Raw genomic sequence first — 19251 nt, 5'->3', positions numbered from 1 at the left:
TTGATAGAAGCACTTACATATCAATAATTTAAACAGGAGAAAGGGAGTTGAATTTGCATCACTAGCAGGATAATTATTATTGTATATTAAACTCCTTTTTATTCAGTGTCCTCTCTATATTCTCTTGATAAAAAAAAAAGTGATTAATTTCAACACTGAACTTTGGTACAGGTTTAGAAAAGACAACAGCACTCAAAACTGAAGACCGCTTTAGAAATGAAGGAAATTCCAATCCTAATAGCAGACCAGCAAACTAATATAATATTATAAATATCTCTACCAAGTTTAATTTATTATTGAGAGGTATTTAATTTGTTATAGTCAGTAGTCTTTCTGTAGATTTACTTTCTGCTGAAAGGGTTACTATTACTGTATAACAGCTCATTTGTTAGGGATTTTAGATGTTTTCTCTTTTCACATAAGTCTCACTAATTATCTCCGTTTTGATTTTTCACCATCCAGCTGATATGAAATTCGAAGCACCTATGAGAACTCTTACTGATCACAATCATTGACACTTTAAACTCAGGTTGGCATGAAACATCTGACTCTGGGTGACAGAGAAAGAACGAATCTTGGTTATAAATCTCTCTCCCGACCTGTGACCTGAGTAAAGGGAACAGTGGGCCCTGGATTAATTCCAGGTAAAAGTGGAAGTTGGCCATCTATAAAGGGGGCGGAGCCACAGTACACCAAGTCATTGCCCCAGACGGGAGGCGATGTAGCAATCGCGGATTGGAGGAAAAGCGATTGCCCTCACAAACCAAGGGGGCGTGGCTGAAGGTAGAAAAGGGGATGTGGTTGAGCAAACTGCTCCTTTGTTATTGTTGAGAGAGAACCTCTGAAGGATTGTAAAAGCTACCGTGAGTGTTTAGTGTCTGTTTTTTTGCCTATCTAATTGCACTTGTTTGGCTAATACGTTCTGGGACCTGTCACTAAAGATCTGCACTAACCTGGACAGCACTGCACTATTGTACACAAATGAACTGTATTTGACCCTTTGCACCAAAACACTCACTCTGGACTTGTGATCGTGTTTGTGTTGTGTGTGTTTATACTGTGTTTATTATTACAGGACTATACCGTGGTTAAAACTTTGCAATACACATTGCTGTGTACATTGCTCTGTATTGCCAGGGATTATTATTTATGGCTGCCAAAACAACCTGGATTAAAACAAATAAAGAATTGTTTGGACCATGAACTTTGTTGTTTGTCATCTGTTTATGCATTGCATCGCCTCTACACCTGCACACTGCAAACCACTTTGCCTCACTCTGGCATCATTTGGACTAGCTATTGAATGGGAAATTTTTTGTGTTATGATAACAAATTCCAAGAAAAAACTTCATTCCTGTCTGATGAATTGTCTATTAAAAAATTATGTCATATATTCAGTCATCTGTTGTGGTCCATTGGTATATGGGAATAGGTTACTGACTATGAAAATATTGTTATGTTTCTATAGTGGTATCCTGAATAGTTTGAATTGTAATTCATTGCTTTTTTTAAAAACTTAATTCCAATTTTTTTAAAATTTCTAATATATAGCTTTTATGTAAAACAAAAAACATGGACAAGAGTTCCATTTACAGAACAATAAAAATGTGACACCTTATTTAAATAAAAGCAAAAATTGGTCCTAAAATCATACAGTACAGGAAACGGATGTACAACATTAAGCTCATCCTAGATGAAGAATCATAGAGTCATCGTTTAGAGATCATTCAATACTTGATTCTTCCTCTGAAATAATACACCTTATTTCATGCCATTTAGCAAACTTGTTTGAAGGTTTAGCTGCAGGTCATCTGAAGATGGGTTTTTAGAAGATAACTAATGGGTTTGTTTAACCTGTCAGAAGTTCTATTGACGCACTGTCACCTCAGCTGACATTGCACATCTATAATCTTTGGAACACATGGAGTGGTTCAGCTTGAATGCTCACATCTCACATGCCGATTTGTTTTCAGTTCTGTTTAGAAACACCAATACCAATCCTGTTAACAGAACTGTCAGTGCCGCTGGCTGTATCTGCATATCTGTTGCTGTGTGCTGTCAGTTGACTGTGAAAGCAATATGTCACTGAAAATTGACAATAAACAACAACACCTGTATTATTTGCTTACTCTTGCAAGCAATATTGTATTTAAAAAAAGACAAAAAAAATGGTGGGCTATGGGCTTAATTTAATGCATGCATTGTCAGATGCTGGCAAAACAGAGAACACTTTTTTGGTTTTCTTTAGAAAATAAATTACATTCATTTAGAATTCCGTTACCCCCTTCACCTACACAGTTCTCACCAGAAGCAATAAACAAAAACATCTGGAAAGAGTCCAGAAACGTATAAATCAATACTTTAAAACACAGAGGCCCAGATTCGTAAAAGGATTGTGCACGTTTTACGACCACAAAAAGGGCGCTGAAGGTTCTGAATTCTTGGATGAGAAAAATAAAACACACGTTACAATTGAGACGTGGTTTGCGAGAGCAATGTCTCTGTGCGCTTTAACCCTCGATGCATATGTAAACTTAGTTGCTTTTCTGCCAAGAGACTCCTCCCCTAACCAGTACATCATCAGCAAGCGCATGAAAGCTCTGTGTGTTATTCTTTCTTGTCGCTTCTTATTTTTTCGACTGCTCAGTCAAGCGCTGGGAGGTCAAAACGGGAGTTGACTGCTTAGAGCTTGGAGGAAGGGATGCCCTCAGCCACGGATTTCATGAGGTTTCCCCCTGAGAAATAAAAAATATGTAAGTAGAGGGTTTTTCTTTACCTGAGTGCTGAGCGGTTGGTATTTAGTTCTGCGGGGTGTGTGGTCGGGTTGGAGAGGCTGGGCTCTCTTCCCCGACGCAGTCATGCTCTGGAGGACAGGCTGTGTCTCATCTGCTAATTTTCATTAAATTCAATATTTGGGGGATAGGTGGCAGAGTGCCACTGTGGAGTGTGTTAATTATTTATTATTATTCATTCATTGTTTGGCAGCCTTGTCTTTTTGGAGGGAGGTGGGATGGTATGCTTGTTTTTCTAGTTGGCCTCATGCAGGTGGCCTCCAGCCAATTTTATTTCGTTATTGTGGGGTGAGTAAATTATTTATTATTATTATTCATTCATTGTTTGGCGGCCTCGTATTTTTAGGGGGAGGTGGCCACAGCCACTTCCTATCTGTGGCACTGGTGTGCATGTAACTGTTCATGTATTTCCAGCCTTCCTCGCGTAGGTAACTGTCGGGCACCCACGGACAAGACCTCCGACCAAATTTATCTTTCACTCGGGCCCTGAGTGCCCTCCACGTCATAAATCATCTGCAGTTGCAATCGCAATCATCATCATTCATTCATTTCAATTCATTCGTACCGGATTCTCCGCGCTGATTATGTAATTCTGTGGCGTTTCTGAACGAAACCACTAAAATTGGGAGGAGATTTTGCAAATGAGGTCTATTAAATATTCCATCTAATTTACTAAAGCTGCCTGTAATTGCAGGCCTTGTATTTGCGTGATTATTTTAAGAACTCTGAAAAGCAGGTGTTAATTTGCAGCAGTCAGACAGTAGGCTATATAAAAGGCAAGGTGATGTGGGAGACTCGTCTGCAGCAAGGAGGAGACATCATTTTCAAGGACAAAGAAACATTTAATAACATTTTGCAAAAAGCTAATTTTTTAACCCTTCTGATCAAGTCAGTTTGTAAATGACGGTTTATAATACCAGTACCGTATTATTTTGCATAAACATATTTAATAGCTTACATGACAAAACAGAAAGTCTGCAAATAGAGAATATAGAATCCATGTAAAAAGGTTCTTAGAAGCACCTAAAAAGGGTTCCCCACAGTGGCAAAGCAAGGTTCTAATGCAAGCCTTTACTTCTAGAGTGTAGGCAAAAGAACGGTGGAGGAGATTAAGAAAAGATGGAACAATATTCCGAGGCACATGAAAGAAACAGTCTCATATACAATGAGGGCTCATCCTTCACTGTTATTTTAGTAATGTCTACAGTATTATTTTTTTGTAATATGGCATTCTGGTATTTAACAATACTGGTTCAGGCAGTATTGTTAAATTCGAGCTGAAAAGAATGGGACACATGACGCAGTTAGTTTGTAGCTAGAGCAAGTACGGTTTTTCGAGCATATATACCATACAGATATGCTTTAAAATCATACACAGAATAAGAAATACAGAAAACATAACAAATAGGATTCTAACTGCATAAGACTTTAAGAAAATATAAGTGGTAGTTAAACTGGAGATTGTTCATATGCAGCTGTATTGTTGCCAAACATATTGCTGTACAACAATGTAATGATTATCCACCTGTTTAACTGCCATGGATGTAAGTAAATAAAACTTATTGTTTCTGAAGTTTGAAAAGTCTATACACCTATACACCATTGATGATGGGATCTCTTCCAGCAGGTAATCAATTATTGAACTACAATACTGCTGCAATGTTCTGCAAAGTGAACAAGGAATGTTGGTTTCTTCTTGAAAGATTTCGCAGGAGTTTTTCATAGGAGAGTCCTCCTGATAAATCCCAAGCTCAAGTGTCCTGCAGGAATTGAATCTGTCTAGAATTATTCTATACGAAATAAGAAGCTGAACTAATATGTGAAGCACAGTAACTGGATGATGCGTCGTAATGTATAAGCAACCTGCTACAAACTCTGAAGTGGTACATTTGTTTATTAAAAAGCCACCGCTCCATATTGTATTAATTTGGCCTGGTGATGTATTTTGAGCTTGTAACACATCTTCAAGTACTGCTTGTACCAAAATCTCCAATTCCATATTGGCAAATTTCAGTTTTTGCTTCTGAGCATCATCACCATGGCTAGTACCAGACTGCGTGCCATTCATTTTCTTTTGGAATGTGTAGCCTACACACGCAAGGTTGACCCAAACCTGCTATTTATTGTGAGAGGTGTGTAATTCTCTACCGCTAATTGCGGTGAGGGGTATTTGAATTGGTTGATTGCGGAATCGCCTGCTTTACCTAGTTAGTCTTATAAAATAGGTTGTTATTTTGATGATGAATGTGGCCGTACTGAACACACACGTTATGTGGCTTTTTGTGGTCAGTTTTATCCCCTTTATAAATTTGGGCCTGACTAATTAGAGACCTTGTTTCAGGTGGCCCTAATGCATTCCATCACCTTAATTATGTACTGTGTGTAAAGACAGTTTTGGGGGAGTGTGGCAGGCTGGCAAGTGGATAGAGGCCCAGAGACAGACTGCAGTTCAAAAAATATATACTTTTATTATAAATTAACACAAAATAAAAGTGCACAAGGGCAAAACAAAAAGGTTCAAACACAAATAAAGCAAGACCAAAAAACAAAACTTACAAAAATAAAGGTTTCCAGGCTGGGCAATACACCAACACCAACACCAACACCAACACCAACACCAACACCAACACCAACACCAACACCAACACCAACACCAACACCAACACCAACACCAACACCAACACCAACACCAACACCAACACCAACACCAACACCAACACCAACACCAACCTGCTTCCTCAGCTCCCTCCTCCCAAATGAGAAGTAGAGGCCTCCTTTTATGTCAGCTGGCTGGGTGCTGATTGATCGTTAATTAAGTTAATCATTTAATCAACTAACCAACCCCAGCCACCTGAACATAATAAACCCAGGCAGGTAGGGGAAATTAACCCCATCCCTGCCAATTTCTAAACGGCAGAGCTTTGCTCTGCCACAGGGTTTTTTTTGGCATTTTTTATTTTTCCATGTTTCTTATACGGCTGTAGAACAGAAAGTGAGAAAGAACCTGATCACCTGAAGAAACCAGAAGCCAACAATGTGCAGACTTGAGTGGGCTTATCTGTTACAACAGACACTAAAGACAAAGAGATAATTCAAAAATAGCAAACAGCACAAAATACAAGCAGAATATATATATGTACCTGTGTATTGTGCTACAGTATTCTCTGATGATTGTGACATTGTTTCTTTTGAATCAGCAGATGGTTTATCCATCTGATGGATAGTTAGGAATTGTTTAAAGATTAGTTAGAGCTCCAGCACAGAGCTGGGCCTTCGGTTTGTTTGTTTTGTTTTCTTATTTGTACGACTAACCGGTAAAAATAAACATACAGGTACCACCCTGTTTAAACTGTACTTGCTGCTGTCAAGAGTGCTGTATCCACGAAAGGCAGTGTCAAAGATCTCTATTAATAAATAAGGATGATTTATCACCAAGTACCCTACATCAATAGATGATCAATAAAGTCTAAATAGAGTCCTATTATTTGTACGTGGAACATTCCAATATGAATATGCGCATACCACTAGCATTGTGGATCCACACCAAGCATTCCAAAGATCTTCAAACAATATGAAGGTGGAGTATGGCACCCTAGGGTCACTTCCAGCCTGAGAACCCTTGATGAACATTATCCTAGAAATTGCTTATCAATAAATATTAAGCACAAATGTACCCTGAGCAAGTTGAAGTAAATGTTTTTCATTGATGCTGGGATCTCTTCCAGCAGGTAATCAATCATTGAACTAAAATGCTGCTGCAATGTTCTGCAAAGTGAACAAGGAATGCTGGTTTCTTCTTGAAAGATTTCGCAGGAGTTTTTCATAGGAGAGTCCTCCTGATAAATTCCAAGCCCAAGTGTCCTGCAGGAATTGAATCTGTCGTGGATAGGGCACATCAATGTGACAATGGACTTCAGTTTTAAATTGACAAGTATATCCATAAATCCATGTGTAGTGTCTGGTAAGTATAATTAGACAACCTTGCTGTATTGTACCATGGTGGAGGAATAGGGTAGAATAGAATACTAATAGAAGTGTAGTAAAGGGCCACTGTAATACAGTGCTGTGAAGGAGCTCCTGACAATTTTTAACTCCCAAAGTGGCCCTCCATGTAAGATCCAAGCCAAGGTCGGCAACTTGGCACAGCCAAGATCCAAACATGCACTCCCCTAGCTGCATACCCAGCACACCCTGTGTGTCTTTACCAGGTGAGACACAGTATTTTTAGATTAACTAATGACTCAGCTATTGATATATTGAGTCACTGAGGGTGTTGCTAACATTACAGTTGACTTTCACCAGTAACCATTCTGAAGGAAGGAAATATAGTAATTTACTTATAACTGCAAAATTCTTCTATTTTTCAAAAGAATATTAGAACATAATACAATAAAAGGCCATGTGTCTCTTGTTAACATACAATTTCCCCTATTTGGGTTGTGTGTGTGTGTGTGTGTCTAATTTAAAAAAACAGAATATAGTCTTTTTTAAAATGTTCCCAGTCTTTTAGATCCTACTTCATCACCTAGTAGGCTATTCCATGCATTTCTAACAACCAAATAAGAAAACTTTAACAGGGACTAATAAAGCAAGGGAACCCTTCTAATTATATAGTTGACTGTGATCTCCCAGGCTGTTTGACGTACCCATCAACCGAGCCTGAGAATCTAGAGTCCCCCTGTTGAGAACTAACTTGAGCCATGCTCCCCGTACACACGACTGTAAACACGACAGTGAGTACTCCCACTGATCCTCTGCACTATAATGCAATGGCTGAAATCTTATTTCACAGAGGTTGTGAAAAATCATTAGAAAACAGAAGATTTGAGTCCTGAAAATGTCAACTAATTTGCTAATGATTTTAGGTTAACCTCAAGCAATTTGTTCTGGTGAAGCACAATGCAAACGACGAAACCGTTCTACTTGTAGTTACATAGTCTTAAATAAATGACTGAAATACATGCTTGTGTATAACATCTTTCTTCCACTGAGTTTGAACATAAACATATCTTTTATTTCATTTTCTTTCTCTCTTTTTCCCTAGTTTGTTGTATTAAAATGAATAGTGAAATTTATCACAGTAGATTATTTTTGTATTAAAATCATAAAAAAAAAAAAAGTTTGTCTTCTTCCATGATATTGTCCACATTCAGTTTATGAGGCATGGCATATCAACACCGTAATATGACAGTAATGTCTTTACTGAAATACATATTACTCGGTGTTTGTGCATCTAAGGCGACCTCACTAAAACTCCGCCCTACTTCTGTTGTATTTGAGAAGCTTATCTGCCTCAAGGACATGTGGTGTAGCAAATTAGATCACAAGCTTCCTGTGCCTACAGGCCTTTGTTCAAACTCCTCTCTGGTCATAAGTTAAATTAGTTTTGGAGACCTTAAAACCAACCGTTGTACACATTAGTTCAATCAAATGTAACAGAATAATAAAAAAAAAAAAAAAAACAGTTAAACCACTTTGCCATTTTTTCTTTTAATTAAGCAAACGTTTTAGCACAAAACCATGCTCACAAAATATAACATAGTACTGAATTCTGCAAAAACACATGGTCTGACTAAGGCAGAAGGTTATCAAAATGGTGCACATGATCAACATACAAACAAACTAAAGCTAAAGCATTTTAATAAAACCATATTGAGATATATAATCATACATTAAATATGAAAATATACAACAGTTAATAGGTACAACATGTAGTTCTGTGAAGCTGACTTTTTCAGCTGTTTTACTCAGAATATAAAGTATCATGAATGAAATGGCAAATACTTTGATGTTCACAAAAATATATTTGCAACTGCTATAATAAACCACATAACAGAATAAACCCACCTTCTAAATGACATGATATAATAAACTGAACACTGTACATAACATTTGTGTAAAATCAATTGAAATGCACTAGTTTTCTACTACACCATAACTAGACAACTGTTTTATTAATGTAACTTAAAATAAAATGTTACCAATTAATAAAGACACTGAAAAGAAACAGTTCAGCAGCCTGGTATGTATCTAACTTGTTTATAATCACACAGAAGATACTTTCATGTATGTTCTGAAAACAGACGTTATTTATATTTCATTGATCATGTCAAAGAAGCTGTTGTGTCTGTTTTGGCAGATGGCAATTAGTAAATTAATATGTCACTGTATTTATAGAGCTATATACAAATATTTGAACATTTTGGTTGTTAAGACCTATTGGGAATTGGAATATATCGATACAGGCAGGGATAACCTGCAGATACATCTCAAATTGAATGATGCTTTGGAATATTGTGCTATACTTCCATTAGTGATACACATAGAGTGACAGCTCAACTGAATTACTGAGAAGTTGTAGCCTAAATAGCTAGTCATAACAAAGAATTTTAGATATAAATATTACCTGCAAAAATCAAATACAGGTTCACTGTTAAGTTATACCTGCTGTGCACTTTCATTCGCTGCTGTACACACTGTAGGTCTTAACTGTGCAGTTTTTAATAGATTTTGTTATAGCAAAGATGTATTTCCATTTGTTACCAGTCAAATACTGTACCGCACCCTGTCAAATCCTTCTCTCTTGTCATTAACCAATCCGCTGCTTCCCTATTGACTGACATGCTTTGCAGCCAATGCAGCTTTGGCCCTGAAGACACTGCTAAGGTTAAATGAACTGGCAAGTGAAACAGTAAGAGAGCCAGGGAAGCAAAGTGAGATCTTTCTTTAACTGCGAGACCATTGTAACGAATGTAACACAACAGGTAAGGTATGAAATATGCTGTTCGCTACAATCACTTCAGATTGACTACAGATGTAGAAGAACCGATTCCTTAACTGTACACTGAAAAGATTAAAGGAACATGACTCACTTTTTATCTTGTGCCTGGCAGGATTCTTACTGTTCTTGGGTGTTATATTCTGAAACAGCAATAAAGCTCTTGCATACGTACTGCTGCATTATCTTTCCACCAGCACAACCCAGGGCATAGAAACTATATACTGTGTATTGAAAGTGACTGAACGTAAACTAGAGATACAAACACAACTACGTTTATCAAATATGTTTTGAAGCAGTCACCTGTAGCTTAATGGACCTTGTCACTAGAGCAAAAGAACAAAAAAAATAAAAATAAACAATGTTGAGCACAGAACAAAAACCCATCAGGACAAAATATAAATTTTAAAGTGACAGGCATGCATAATATACACTTTTGTACCTCATTTACATTATAGTAGTTTACATTATTTTTGCAACCGAGAGTGAAGCATGAACCTTAAAGAAGAAATGAATGATTGGTGTGCTGAACATTTATACAAAGAAGCTCAGTGAATATGTAAATGTTACTTGCTTGTTTTGAATTTCACTTCTGAGCATTTTAGAATTCTGTATTCTATATGCAGACACACACATTGGTAAGCATAAGCCCCTGTATGTCTTATCTAGTCACTAGCACTTCATATACTGGCTGTAAAACAATGATTGTCAAGAATTTAGCTTGCACTTAAAAATCTGATACTATTGCATCAAAGCTGCTATATATATATATATATATATATATATATATATATATATATATATATATATATATATATATATATATATATATAGATATATATATATATATATATATATATATATATATATATATATATATATATATATATATATATATATATATATATCAGAGCAACATTTTTCTGTACAGCAGTGATTCCATGAATCGCATTCCATGCGTTATTTACATATGCAATAGACACAACTAAAACAAAACCTAACTAAAATATAAATCTTACTCACTGTACTGTACATTATTTACACAGTAAATATTTACTCCATTGAGAATTATCACGTCAAGCTTGCCTGTCTTCATTTGAGTATAGATGCACCTATATTTTAAGTAACACTTGACATTCTCTAATTACTGTGTATTTACATAGTAGTGAGATAGTAAATACATGTGTACGTACACATAATTACGGTGTTATTATGCATAGTTACATCTTTTTGTACAATGTATGTACACAATTGTATCAGAAAAGGGTTAGGGTTAGGAATCTTATGATTAGGTTTATATCATGTAAAAAGATGTACACATTGAGTACATTGTAATTGTGCATAATAACATTTCAATGATGTGTTAGTACACATGTGTTTACTAAGTAACCGCTATGTAAGTACATAGTAATTAGATACACCTAAAAGTGGTACTTACTTTATCATGTTAGTTTAGGTGCATTTGATATAACATTAGCAATATAAACTCACTTTTTTCTTAAAATTGAGGGCACAGACATCAAAGCCAAATTGAAAAATGGGAGAAGTCTTTCAAAGTCTTTCAACGTCTTTCCACTAATAAAATCCCTCAAACCAAGAATGCATGCTACATACAAGCTTAATTAACCTTAATGATAGAGACTTCATTGGTGAAGGGGCTGTGCAGCTGTTTTGAAGTAGAATCTTGCTTTTCAATATATATATATATATATATATATATATATATATATATATATATATATATATATATATATATATATATATATACTATACACTACCGGTTTTAAAAAAGTTTTAGAACACCCCCATGTTTCCAGTTTTTATTGAAATTTAATAAAATGTGAATAACTAGTGAATAACCTGAAATGGTTCAAAGGTAAGCGGTAAACTGCCAGAGGTTAAAAAAAAAACGTTTAGGTTACCAAAAACTGAAAAATAATGTACATTTCAGAGTTATACAAAAAGGCCTTTTTCAGGGAACAAGTAATGGGTTAACAACTTACAGCTGTTCTGCAGCAATGGAAGTAAATTAAGCCTTGAAAGTTGATGCTAAGAATTCCTACAGGTGTCCCAACTTTTGTTGATTACTTACCAACCCTCTGTCTGTATAAAAGCAGTGTTGGAACAGACTGTGTTACTACACCCTCTTAAGCATTATTTGGGCAGTATTGTACTGCAGGAAGTAGTATATTGCTATCATAATGGCGAGAAAAAGGCAATTAACAAAGGAACACAGACAGACCATTATAACCATTAAAAGTGTAGGTCTTTCCTTTAGAGAAATTGCAAAGAAAGCCAAGGTGTCAGTGAGTACAGTTTCCTACATCATCAAAAGGCACTTGGAAACTAGAGAAAACTCTAACAGGAAGAGGTCTGGCAGACCCAAAGCCACAACAGAATCAGAAGACAAGTTTCTGAGAGTCAACAGCTTGCATGATAGGCAACTCACAGGACAACAGCTTCAAGCACAGCTTAACACTGGTGAAAGTAAGCAAGTCTCAGTTTCAACTGTGAAGAGAAGACTTCGAGCTACAGGTTTGACAGGTCGAGTGGCAGTAAGAAAGCCATTGCTAAGATGGCAAAATAAGAAAAAGAGGCTTGCCTGGGCCATGAAGCACCGCCAGTGGACTACTGAAGACTGGAAGAAGGTCTTATGGACCGATGAATCAAAATCTTCGGTTCATCACGTTGGTTTTTGAACACTGTCGAGTAGGCGAAAGGATGGTTTCTCGGTGTGCGACACCAACTGTCAAACATGGAGGAGAAAGCGTGATGGTTTGGGACTCTTTTGCTGGATCCAGAGTCGGTGACTTGCACAGAGTGAGTGGCACCCTGAACCAAAATGGCTACCACAGCATTTTGCAGCGCCATGCAATACCCTCTGGTATACGCCTAGTTGGTCAGGAGTTCATCCTACAGAAAGATAATGACCCAAAACATACCTCCAGGCTATGTCAGAACTACCTTAGAAGAAAAGAACAAGACGGTAGGCTTCAAATCATGGAATGGACAGCACAGTCTCCAGACTTAAACCCCATCGAGCTGGTTTGGGATGAACTGGACAGAAGGGTGAAAGGAAAGCAACCTACAAGTGCAACACATTTGTGGGAACTTCTGCAGCAGAGTTGGGAAGAACTTTCCGAACAATATTTGATTTCCATTGTAGAAAGAATGCCATGAGTGCGTTCAACAAAAGGTGGCTACTTTGATGAGTCAAAAATTTAGATTAAATTTTGTTAAACAAAACAATTCCATGATGTTTTTTTTTTTTTATCTCCAATTGTTTGTTTGTTCTATGCTTTAATTTCAGAGTACATTGAGACATTAAACTGCATAAATTTCAATAAAAACTGGAAAAATGGAGGTGTTCTAAAACTTTTAACCGGTAGTGTGTGTGTGTGTGTGTGTGTGTGTGTGTGTGTGTGTGTGTGTGTGTATTATATATATATATTATATAATATAATATATATATATATCCATATATGAAGCTGAGTTTTACTTCGACTCCATAATTTAAAACAATAAATAAATAAATAAATAAATAAATAAATAAAAACTAGCTATATTCACAAATGTTTTAAACTTTTAAACCACTTGTGGAAAGAAAAACACATTGGCTGTATTCACAAAGCATTTACCACTGTGCTACATTTGCACCAAATGTTAATGTTACAGAACCAGCAAGAAACAAGAAATAACTCAGCACAATGGGTTATATTTTGTAAATGTGACCCTAACCTTAAAAAATTTAGTTTCACGATGCATTACAATCCCTCATACTTGTAAAAATGCTCAGATGATTAAAAACAAAAAGGAGCAACAACCTGTTACCTCTTTTTGAGAAATGACCCAACTTATGCATGGACCTCTAAGAATTCATAGGAATGCTTTATCTGAAGTGTCATAAATAAGCATTTCAGGCCACGCTGTATGTTGTGTTGGTGTCACTGCATTTGTCAGTAAAGCTAACATTCTTGCTTGGCATTGGAAAGCCATTCATATCTTCCTGCTCTGTGACATCATGGTCAGGGCTTTCGTGGGAGGAGTCCTTCATAACGCTGTAATAAACAGGCATGTTGTATTTGGTCTCCTTCTCGGGCTTCTGCTGCTTACACTTACACAGTTTCTTAAAAGCAGCCCGAAACTTCTGGGACATCAGATTGTAGATGATGGGGTTGATGGCGCTGTTTGTGTAAACACACATCCTGCAGAAGAGCAAGAACCAGGTCTTGAGATAAGGAGGGTCCATAAAAGAGTTGACCACCACCAGAGTGCGGTAGGGCATCCACAGGAGAGCGAACAGGATCACCACAACAGCCAGCATCTTTGTTATCTGCAGTAAAAATTAGAATAGGGAAATGTTCAATTACATCTACTGCTGTAACAAAACAGCCCCAGATTATTAATCTTGAAACATCTAAATTAACAATGCAGTAGGCAGTTCAAGATTTGAGAAACCATCCACTATAGGAAGACCACACGAGATACCACAGAGTTCTGCATTGATGTAGCATGCTTCTTTGAATCCCTAGGTCCTTGATGCTGTTTGTAACAGCGGTCAGATAGTACTGCCTGAATAACAGTTTATCTGCTTTACCACTGATGCTAATCTGCTATCCGTTGTTAGAAACTAAAGGTAAATATAAGTACCCAATAACCAGACTGTTTTAAAAGAACAACCCATCCATATATATATTTGCTACCCTGCAATCAGCTGTTAACAGTTTAACAGACAGTTGCCACCAAATTAAGTTTTAGCCTTTAATTTCGTGTGGTAACAGTGGTTACAATTGGTAGTGAAAGCAGGGAATCTCATAACAGATCTTTTTTTTTTTTTTTGTGATTATTTTCATGCTGAGTTCTACAAGCCTATATAAGTATAAAATACCGTAAAACTTCAAATAATTGCCGGGTCTCAAAAAATCGTCTGTCTCCAATACGCGTCGGGTCTGCTGGCAAATATTGTAAATAAACGCCTGGCCTCTATTGAACGGCGGGTCTCTGTCAATGCCATTGAAGCGGAGGAAGACAAAGAGGAGCTTGAGCATATTGAACTTCTAATAAATGACAGCAATGAAAGTGACTCTTAGGATTAATAAATAATAATAATAATAACAGAAAGCCTAATTTAAGTTAGGCCTACATGTAATGCATATTTGTTTAATGCAGTTATTACATTATTAAAAGTTTTGATAATTTTAAGTGTGCTGAAAGTAGTCCAGATACAAAACTCTTAACGTGTTTTGCTGTATTAACAATGTACAAGTTTGAGATTAAACAATAATTATTTTTAATAATGATATTTATTGCTTATATTGTTAATTTAAAAAAAAATAGAAGTTTGTATTATTATTATTATTATTATTATTATTATTATTATTATTATTAACAATGGTAGATCTTATTGCGTTTTTAAATACAAATTCATATACTTCTGGTTGTTCATTTTCCAACGTTTTACATTCCTTATCCTTGTTAACCAGTGCATATAAAAAGACTAATAATACTTTTGTTTTATACTTGAGGCTGTACAATACAATGCAATTTTGTTATAAAACAAAACTGTTACTTGGTTCCCACTGACACACATATTTTAACTAAGTTGCTGGGATGTTTAAATTGAATTACCAAGTTGCTACAAGATTGTGTATTATCGGCTTCTCAATAACCTCATGAAGCGTGTGAAGCTAGTAATCTAATATAAACGTCTGTCACAAATAATCGCCGGTCTCCAATACGCTCCGGGTGTGCTGGCAAATATTGTAAATAAACGTCAGAGGCATTTAATTGAAGTTTTACGAATTGAAATAAATAACCCTTTTTTTCTTTCAGAAAATTGCATTGCCTTGGAATATACATGATACTAATTATGCAACTTTCTATATTATTTTGGTTAATTTAGCAACGTGCTAATATATGGTATTTAATTTAACACTTTGTGAAAAAAAAAAGCTAAAATAATACAGAGAGCTAGAAACCAAATCCAGTAGCAATACAATTAACATTGAACGCAAACAGTGCTGCAGTGTGCTAATGTGTTTAAAAGATCCAACCTGTTAATAAAGCTAACACGCAGATTTGTGGAAGTTGCCTGCTGGAGATATAATAAAACTGTGACTTAACACACATTCTTGTAACAGATCATGCAGTTCAGTGTGACTCTGCTCATTAAGTAACAGTTGCAGTGGGCAGCCTAATTGTTCTGGTGTATGTATTGGTAATAATAAATGGCATATCATTCTTATTAAAAATAGAATTACACCACCAGTCTGTGTGTGTGTTTGAGGTATGGTTTCCTGAATTATATACAAAGCAAGTAAGTGTATGCAGGAATTGGGTTGTTTTACATAGAAATAATACACTTTTCTTTTTTCCTTTTTCAGTATCAATCACCTCCATACGTCTAGAAAAAACAAACCTTGAGGCTTTTAAAATGTTCTGTATATAGTTTCTGCAACTATCAAGGCAAGAGACTAGACCATCAGTAGTATTTATAGAAATTAATTAGCACCTATGTGCATCTGCTATGGGTTCTTTGCACTTAGGCTCTATACCAGAACTTGTGAGGACAAACAAAATCCTCTAATCCGGTAACAGACAGATGGACAGGTGCCTCAGAATTCTGACAGACAGACAGTATGCCTCCCTATACACCCTGAATTAGATACTAGCAATAGCATGTGCTATGTATAGCAAGCTTTATCACAATTACAAGGTGTTCTCTAGATACATGTAACATCTGCATGTCTAGGTGACTCCAAATACCCCCAGATTATGATGCACTCAAAAAACATGTGCAAAAGAAGGTTCGTAGCACATTCAACACAATAGGACAAGCGATTAGCAGGTTTTTAATTAGCTTAGAATAGACTGTGACCCCTGGAGATATACAAGTTAGAGAGGTGTGGATTTCTGTCAACTTAGCCTAGCATGCTAATCTCAAGTCGTTTTATAATTTAGACTATAAACTGGCATAAGATGTAAAACAGCCAAAACAAGATAGAAGTAAAATGTCCATAATCAGGATGTACAGCATGCTTCATACCACAGAGGTTTGAAAGGGGCATTTATCATTCTTCACCAAGCTCACACTTACTCCAAATTGTAAACATTGACAGAAATAAAATCAATATAACAAGCATGTATTTCAAGCCTGTTCAATATATTACATGAAAACATAACAGTCCTATCCAGAATCTCACTGAGACCAGCATAGTGGAAAGGGATTCATTAACCAATGTCTGGCTAAACAATAAACCTGGCTACAGAGCTTCAGAAATTGAAGCCCTCAGTCTTGAAACAAATTGTAACTTTTGTCATGGCATTTCTAAAAACATACATGCAATATTCTTTACTGTATTTATGTTTAACTTTCTATACTTCAAGACAAATAAGTAAAATTGACCTTGGTTTTATTTTGTGTAGTGAAAATAAGTTGTTTTGTGTAAATAAGTTGTTGTTTTTTGTACTAGTAAGCGAGTGTGATTGTGTTCTGCTGCTGTCTTCAAAAACCTCTTCTAGGAATGAAATTCACTTCCTAAAGGTCAAAAAAATATATAATTGAATTGAATTAAAACATCAAGCGCATTGCAGGTTTAATGGCACAGAATCAATAGATGAGTAGTTTAAAACGTACATTTAAAGCAAACCGGGCAGGCAAAATAGTACAAGAAAATGCAGATTGTAAAAGCGCTGTACCTGCTTTCTTGATGACATGGCACCCTTGTTTGGTTTCGAGGAGAGCTTCATGGTGTTTTGAGATCTTCCTTGGTGAATCGAGTCCGTGCCCACTCTGTCATGAGGGTTAGCAGGAAGGGGGTTCATGAACAAAATCCTGGCTATCAAACCATACAGCACAGTCGCTACGATGAGCGGTATAACGTAGAACAAAGTAAAGTCCAGGAAATAGATGGGCATGTAAAGGTTCCTTGAGACACGATAGCCGCATTTGACCACCACACCATCAGCGTAGATGGTCTCGTTGGTGTCCACCAAGAAGAACCACATAATACAATAGACAGAGGTGAAAATCCACACGCAAGCTATGATTTTCTTTGCCCTGGAGACAGTGCAGATAAACTGGGCTTTGATGGAGTGGCAGATCGCTATGTATCTCTCAATGGTGAAAGCTGTTATTGAACACGAAGAGACGTTAATGCCCAGGTATTGTAGGTATGTAATGCAGAGGCAACCAGTATAGCCGTAAATCCAAGAGGCGACCACCTCAGAAATATTTGGAAGTCCTGCAGCCAAAAGGACAATAAGGTCAGCTATAGCTAAGCTGACCAGGTAGCAGTTTGTTGGGGTCATCATATACTTGGTTCTGAGAACTACCAAGACTACCATGATGTTACCAGCTATACCAACCCCACATATTAACAGAGCCAGGAGAATAGTGACAACCTGGACTTCTATAGAGTCCTGGGGCATCTTCTTCAGTGCTTCACTTAGGGTGGAATTTAAATCCATCCCCTGAGCTACAGTGCTGTTCTCCATTCTCACTCTTTTACTGAAATGTGTTTGTCAGGTAAGAAATCTGGTTAAAGAGCAATTTTGTTGTTTAGATGTCTTGAAAACAGTTCTGCAGAAAAAAAAATAGAATTGTTAGATTCTATGAAAGGGTGATTATTATTGAAATTAAATGTAAAGATGTTATTCTTTCTTAAATCACAATTGTTCATCAAAATTGAAGCCTATTTACTTGTTTATACACTTTTGTATTTGAGTCCCACCAGTGATTTACATCTATAAAAACTGTAACAAGGTAGTTTGATTAAAGAAATGAATAACCACATTCAAATACTTTTTTTATTATTTTGTCAGAATAAAATAATGATCCGCTATTAATGGTGAAATACTCCAAGCTGTTGTAAATTGGAAAAAAATTGGAGTTCTATACTTACCATAAGCCTGTTTGATGCTTGTGCAACGCCAGTGAGACTCAAAGGATATGTTTAACAGCCCAACTGCATTTCAAGGGTCGGTCTCTGCAACACATTCCCATCCAAATCATGGTCCTAGAGACTGCCCTTTAAATGGCAATGATAGAGCCTCTATCCACTGGATTAGCTAATGATCTGATTACCAATAACATTCTCATGCATATTTGCTAATTGGTTTCTTGAATTATGTCTGTTGTAAGGTAAATGTTTTTTTTTTTTGTTTGTTTTGTTTAGGATAGCTAAGGTAGATAATATGTACATCTAGTTTTTTACTTTATATGCATTTATCAAAGAGGTTTAGTAATTAGACATTTACTTCACTTACGCATAGTACACAAAGTCAATGGATGTTTCAAATAAAAAAAATTAAGTTGTTTTGAGGTACTTTATAAAAAAGTATTCTCCAAATGTCATTGAGATATATGAGCCTGATTCCAAATGAATATTCTGATTTTAAATCAAGGTGGCCATTCATGAGTATTTGTTTAATAACTGAAGGCTTTTGATGACTTGTAATTTATTAATGATGCCAGTATTGGTTTATAGAAAATCCTGAAAATGTGTGTCTAGTGTTTAAAAATAGGCATTAATTTCCAGCAGCAACTGTGAAGAGATCTCAGTGATCAGTCTTTATTCCTTGCAGACACCAGCAGTTCCACAACCCAAGGTGATCTGACAGAAAATAATGGACTGCAGTCCACACAAGGCAGGGTTGAGATTTATATATACAGCATTATCA

The 19251-nt window shown here is 36.3% G+C and overlaps 1 protein-coding gene across 1 annotated transcript; it reads right to left on the bottom strand.

Moving 5' to 3' along the window:
- Positions 1–13192: 13192 nt before the first annotated feature.
- LOC121320254 (thyrotropin-releasing hormone receptor-like) lies at positions 13193–18142 on the bottom strand. Its single transcript, XM_041258504.1, has 2 exons — positions 17269–18142; positions 13193–13903 (listed from the first exon to the last, which is right to left on the bottom strand). The coding sequence occupies exons 1-2, from the start codon at positions 18064–18066 to the stop codon at positions 13487–13489; spliced, it is 1215 nt and encodes a 404-aa protein (XP_041114438.1). The 5' UTR covers positions 18067–18142; the 3' UTR covers positions 13193–13486.
- Between the last annotated feature and the right edge of the window lie 1109 nt (positions 18143–19251).

The sequence above is a fragment of the Polyodon spathula genome, chromosome 8 (assembly GCF_017654505.1).
Source record: "Polyodon spathula isolate WHYD16114869_AA chromosome 8, ASM1765450v1, whole genome shotgun sequence".
NCBI lineage: Eukaryota > Metazoa > Chordata > Actinopteri > Acipenseriformes > Polyodontidae > Polyodon > Polyodon spathula.
Note: the sequence above shows the minus strand (reverse complement) of the source record. Positions and strands in the feature narration are given on the sequence as shown.

What these genes read in the sequence shown, in the direction of transcription:
- LOC121320254 (XM_041258504.1), bottom strand. Translation starts at nt 18,066, where the DNA reads ATGGAGAACAGCACTGTAGCTCAGGGGATGGATTTAAATTCCACCCTA. An exon ending in CCATGTCATCAAGAAAGCAG is followed by an intron (nt 13,904 to 17,268) that starts GTACAGCGCTTT and finishes TTTTTACTGCAG; the next exon opens with ATAACAAAGATGCTGGCTGT.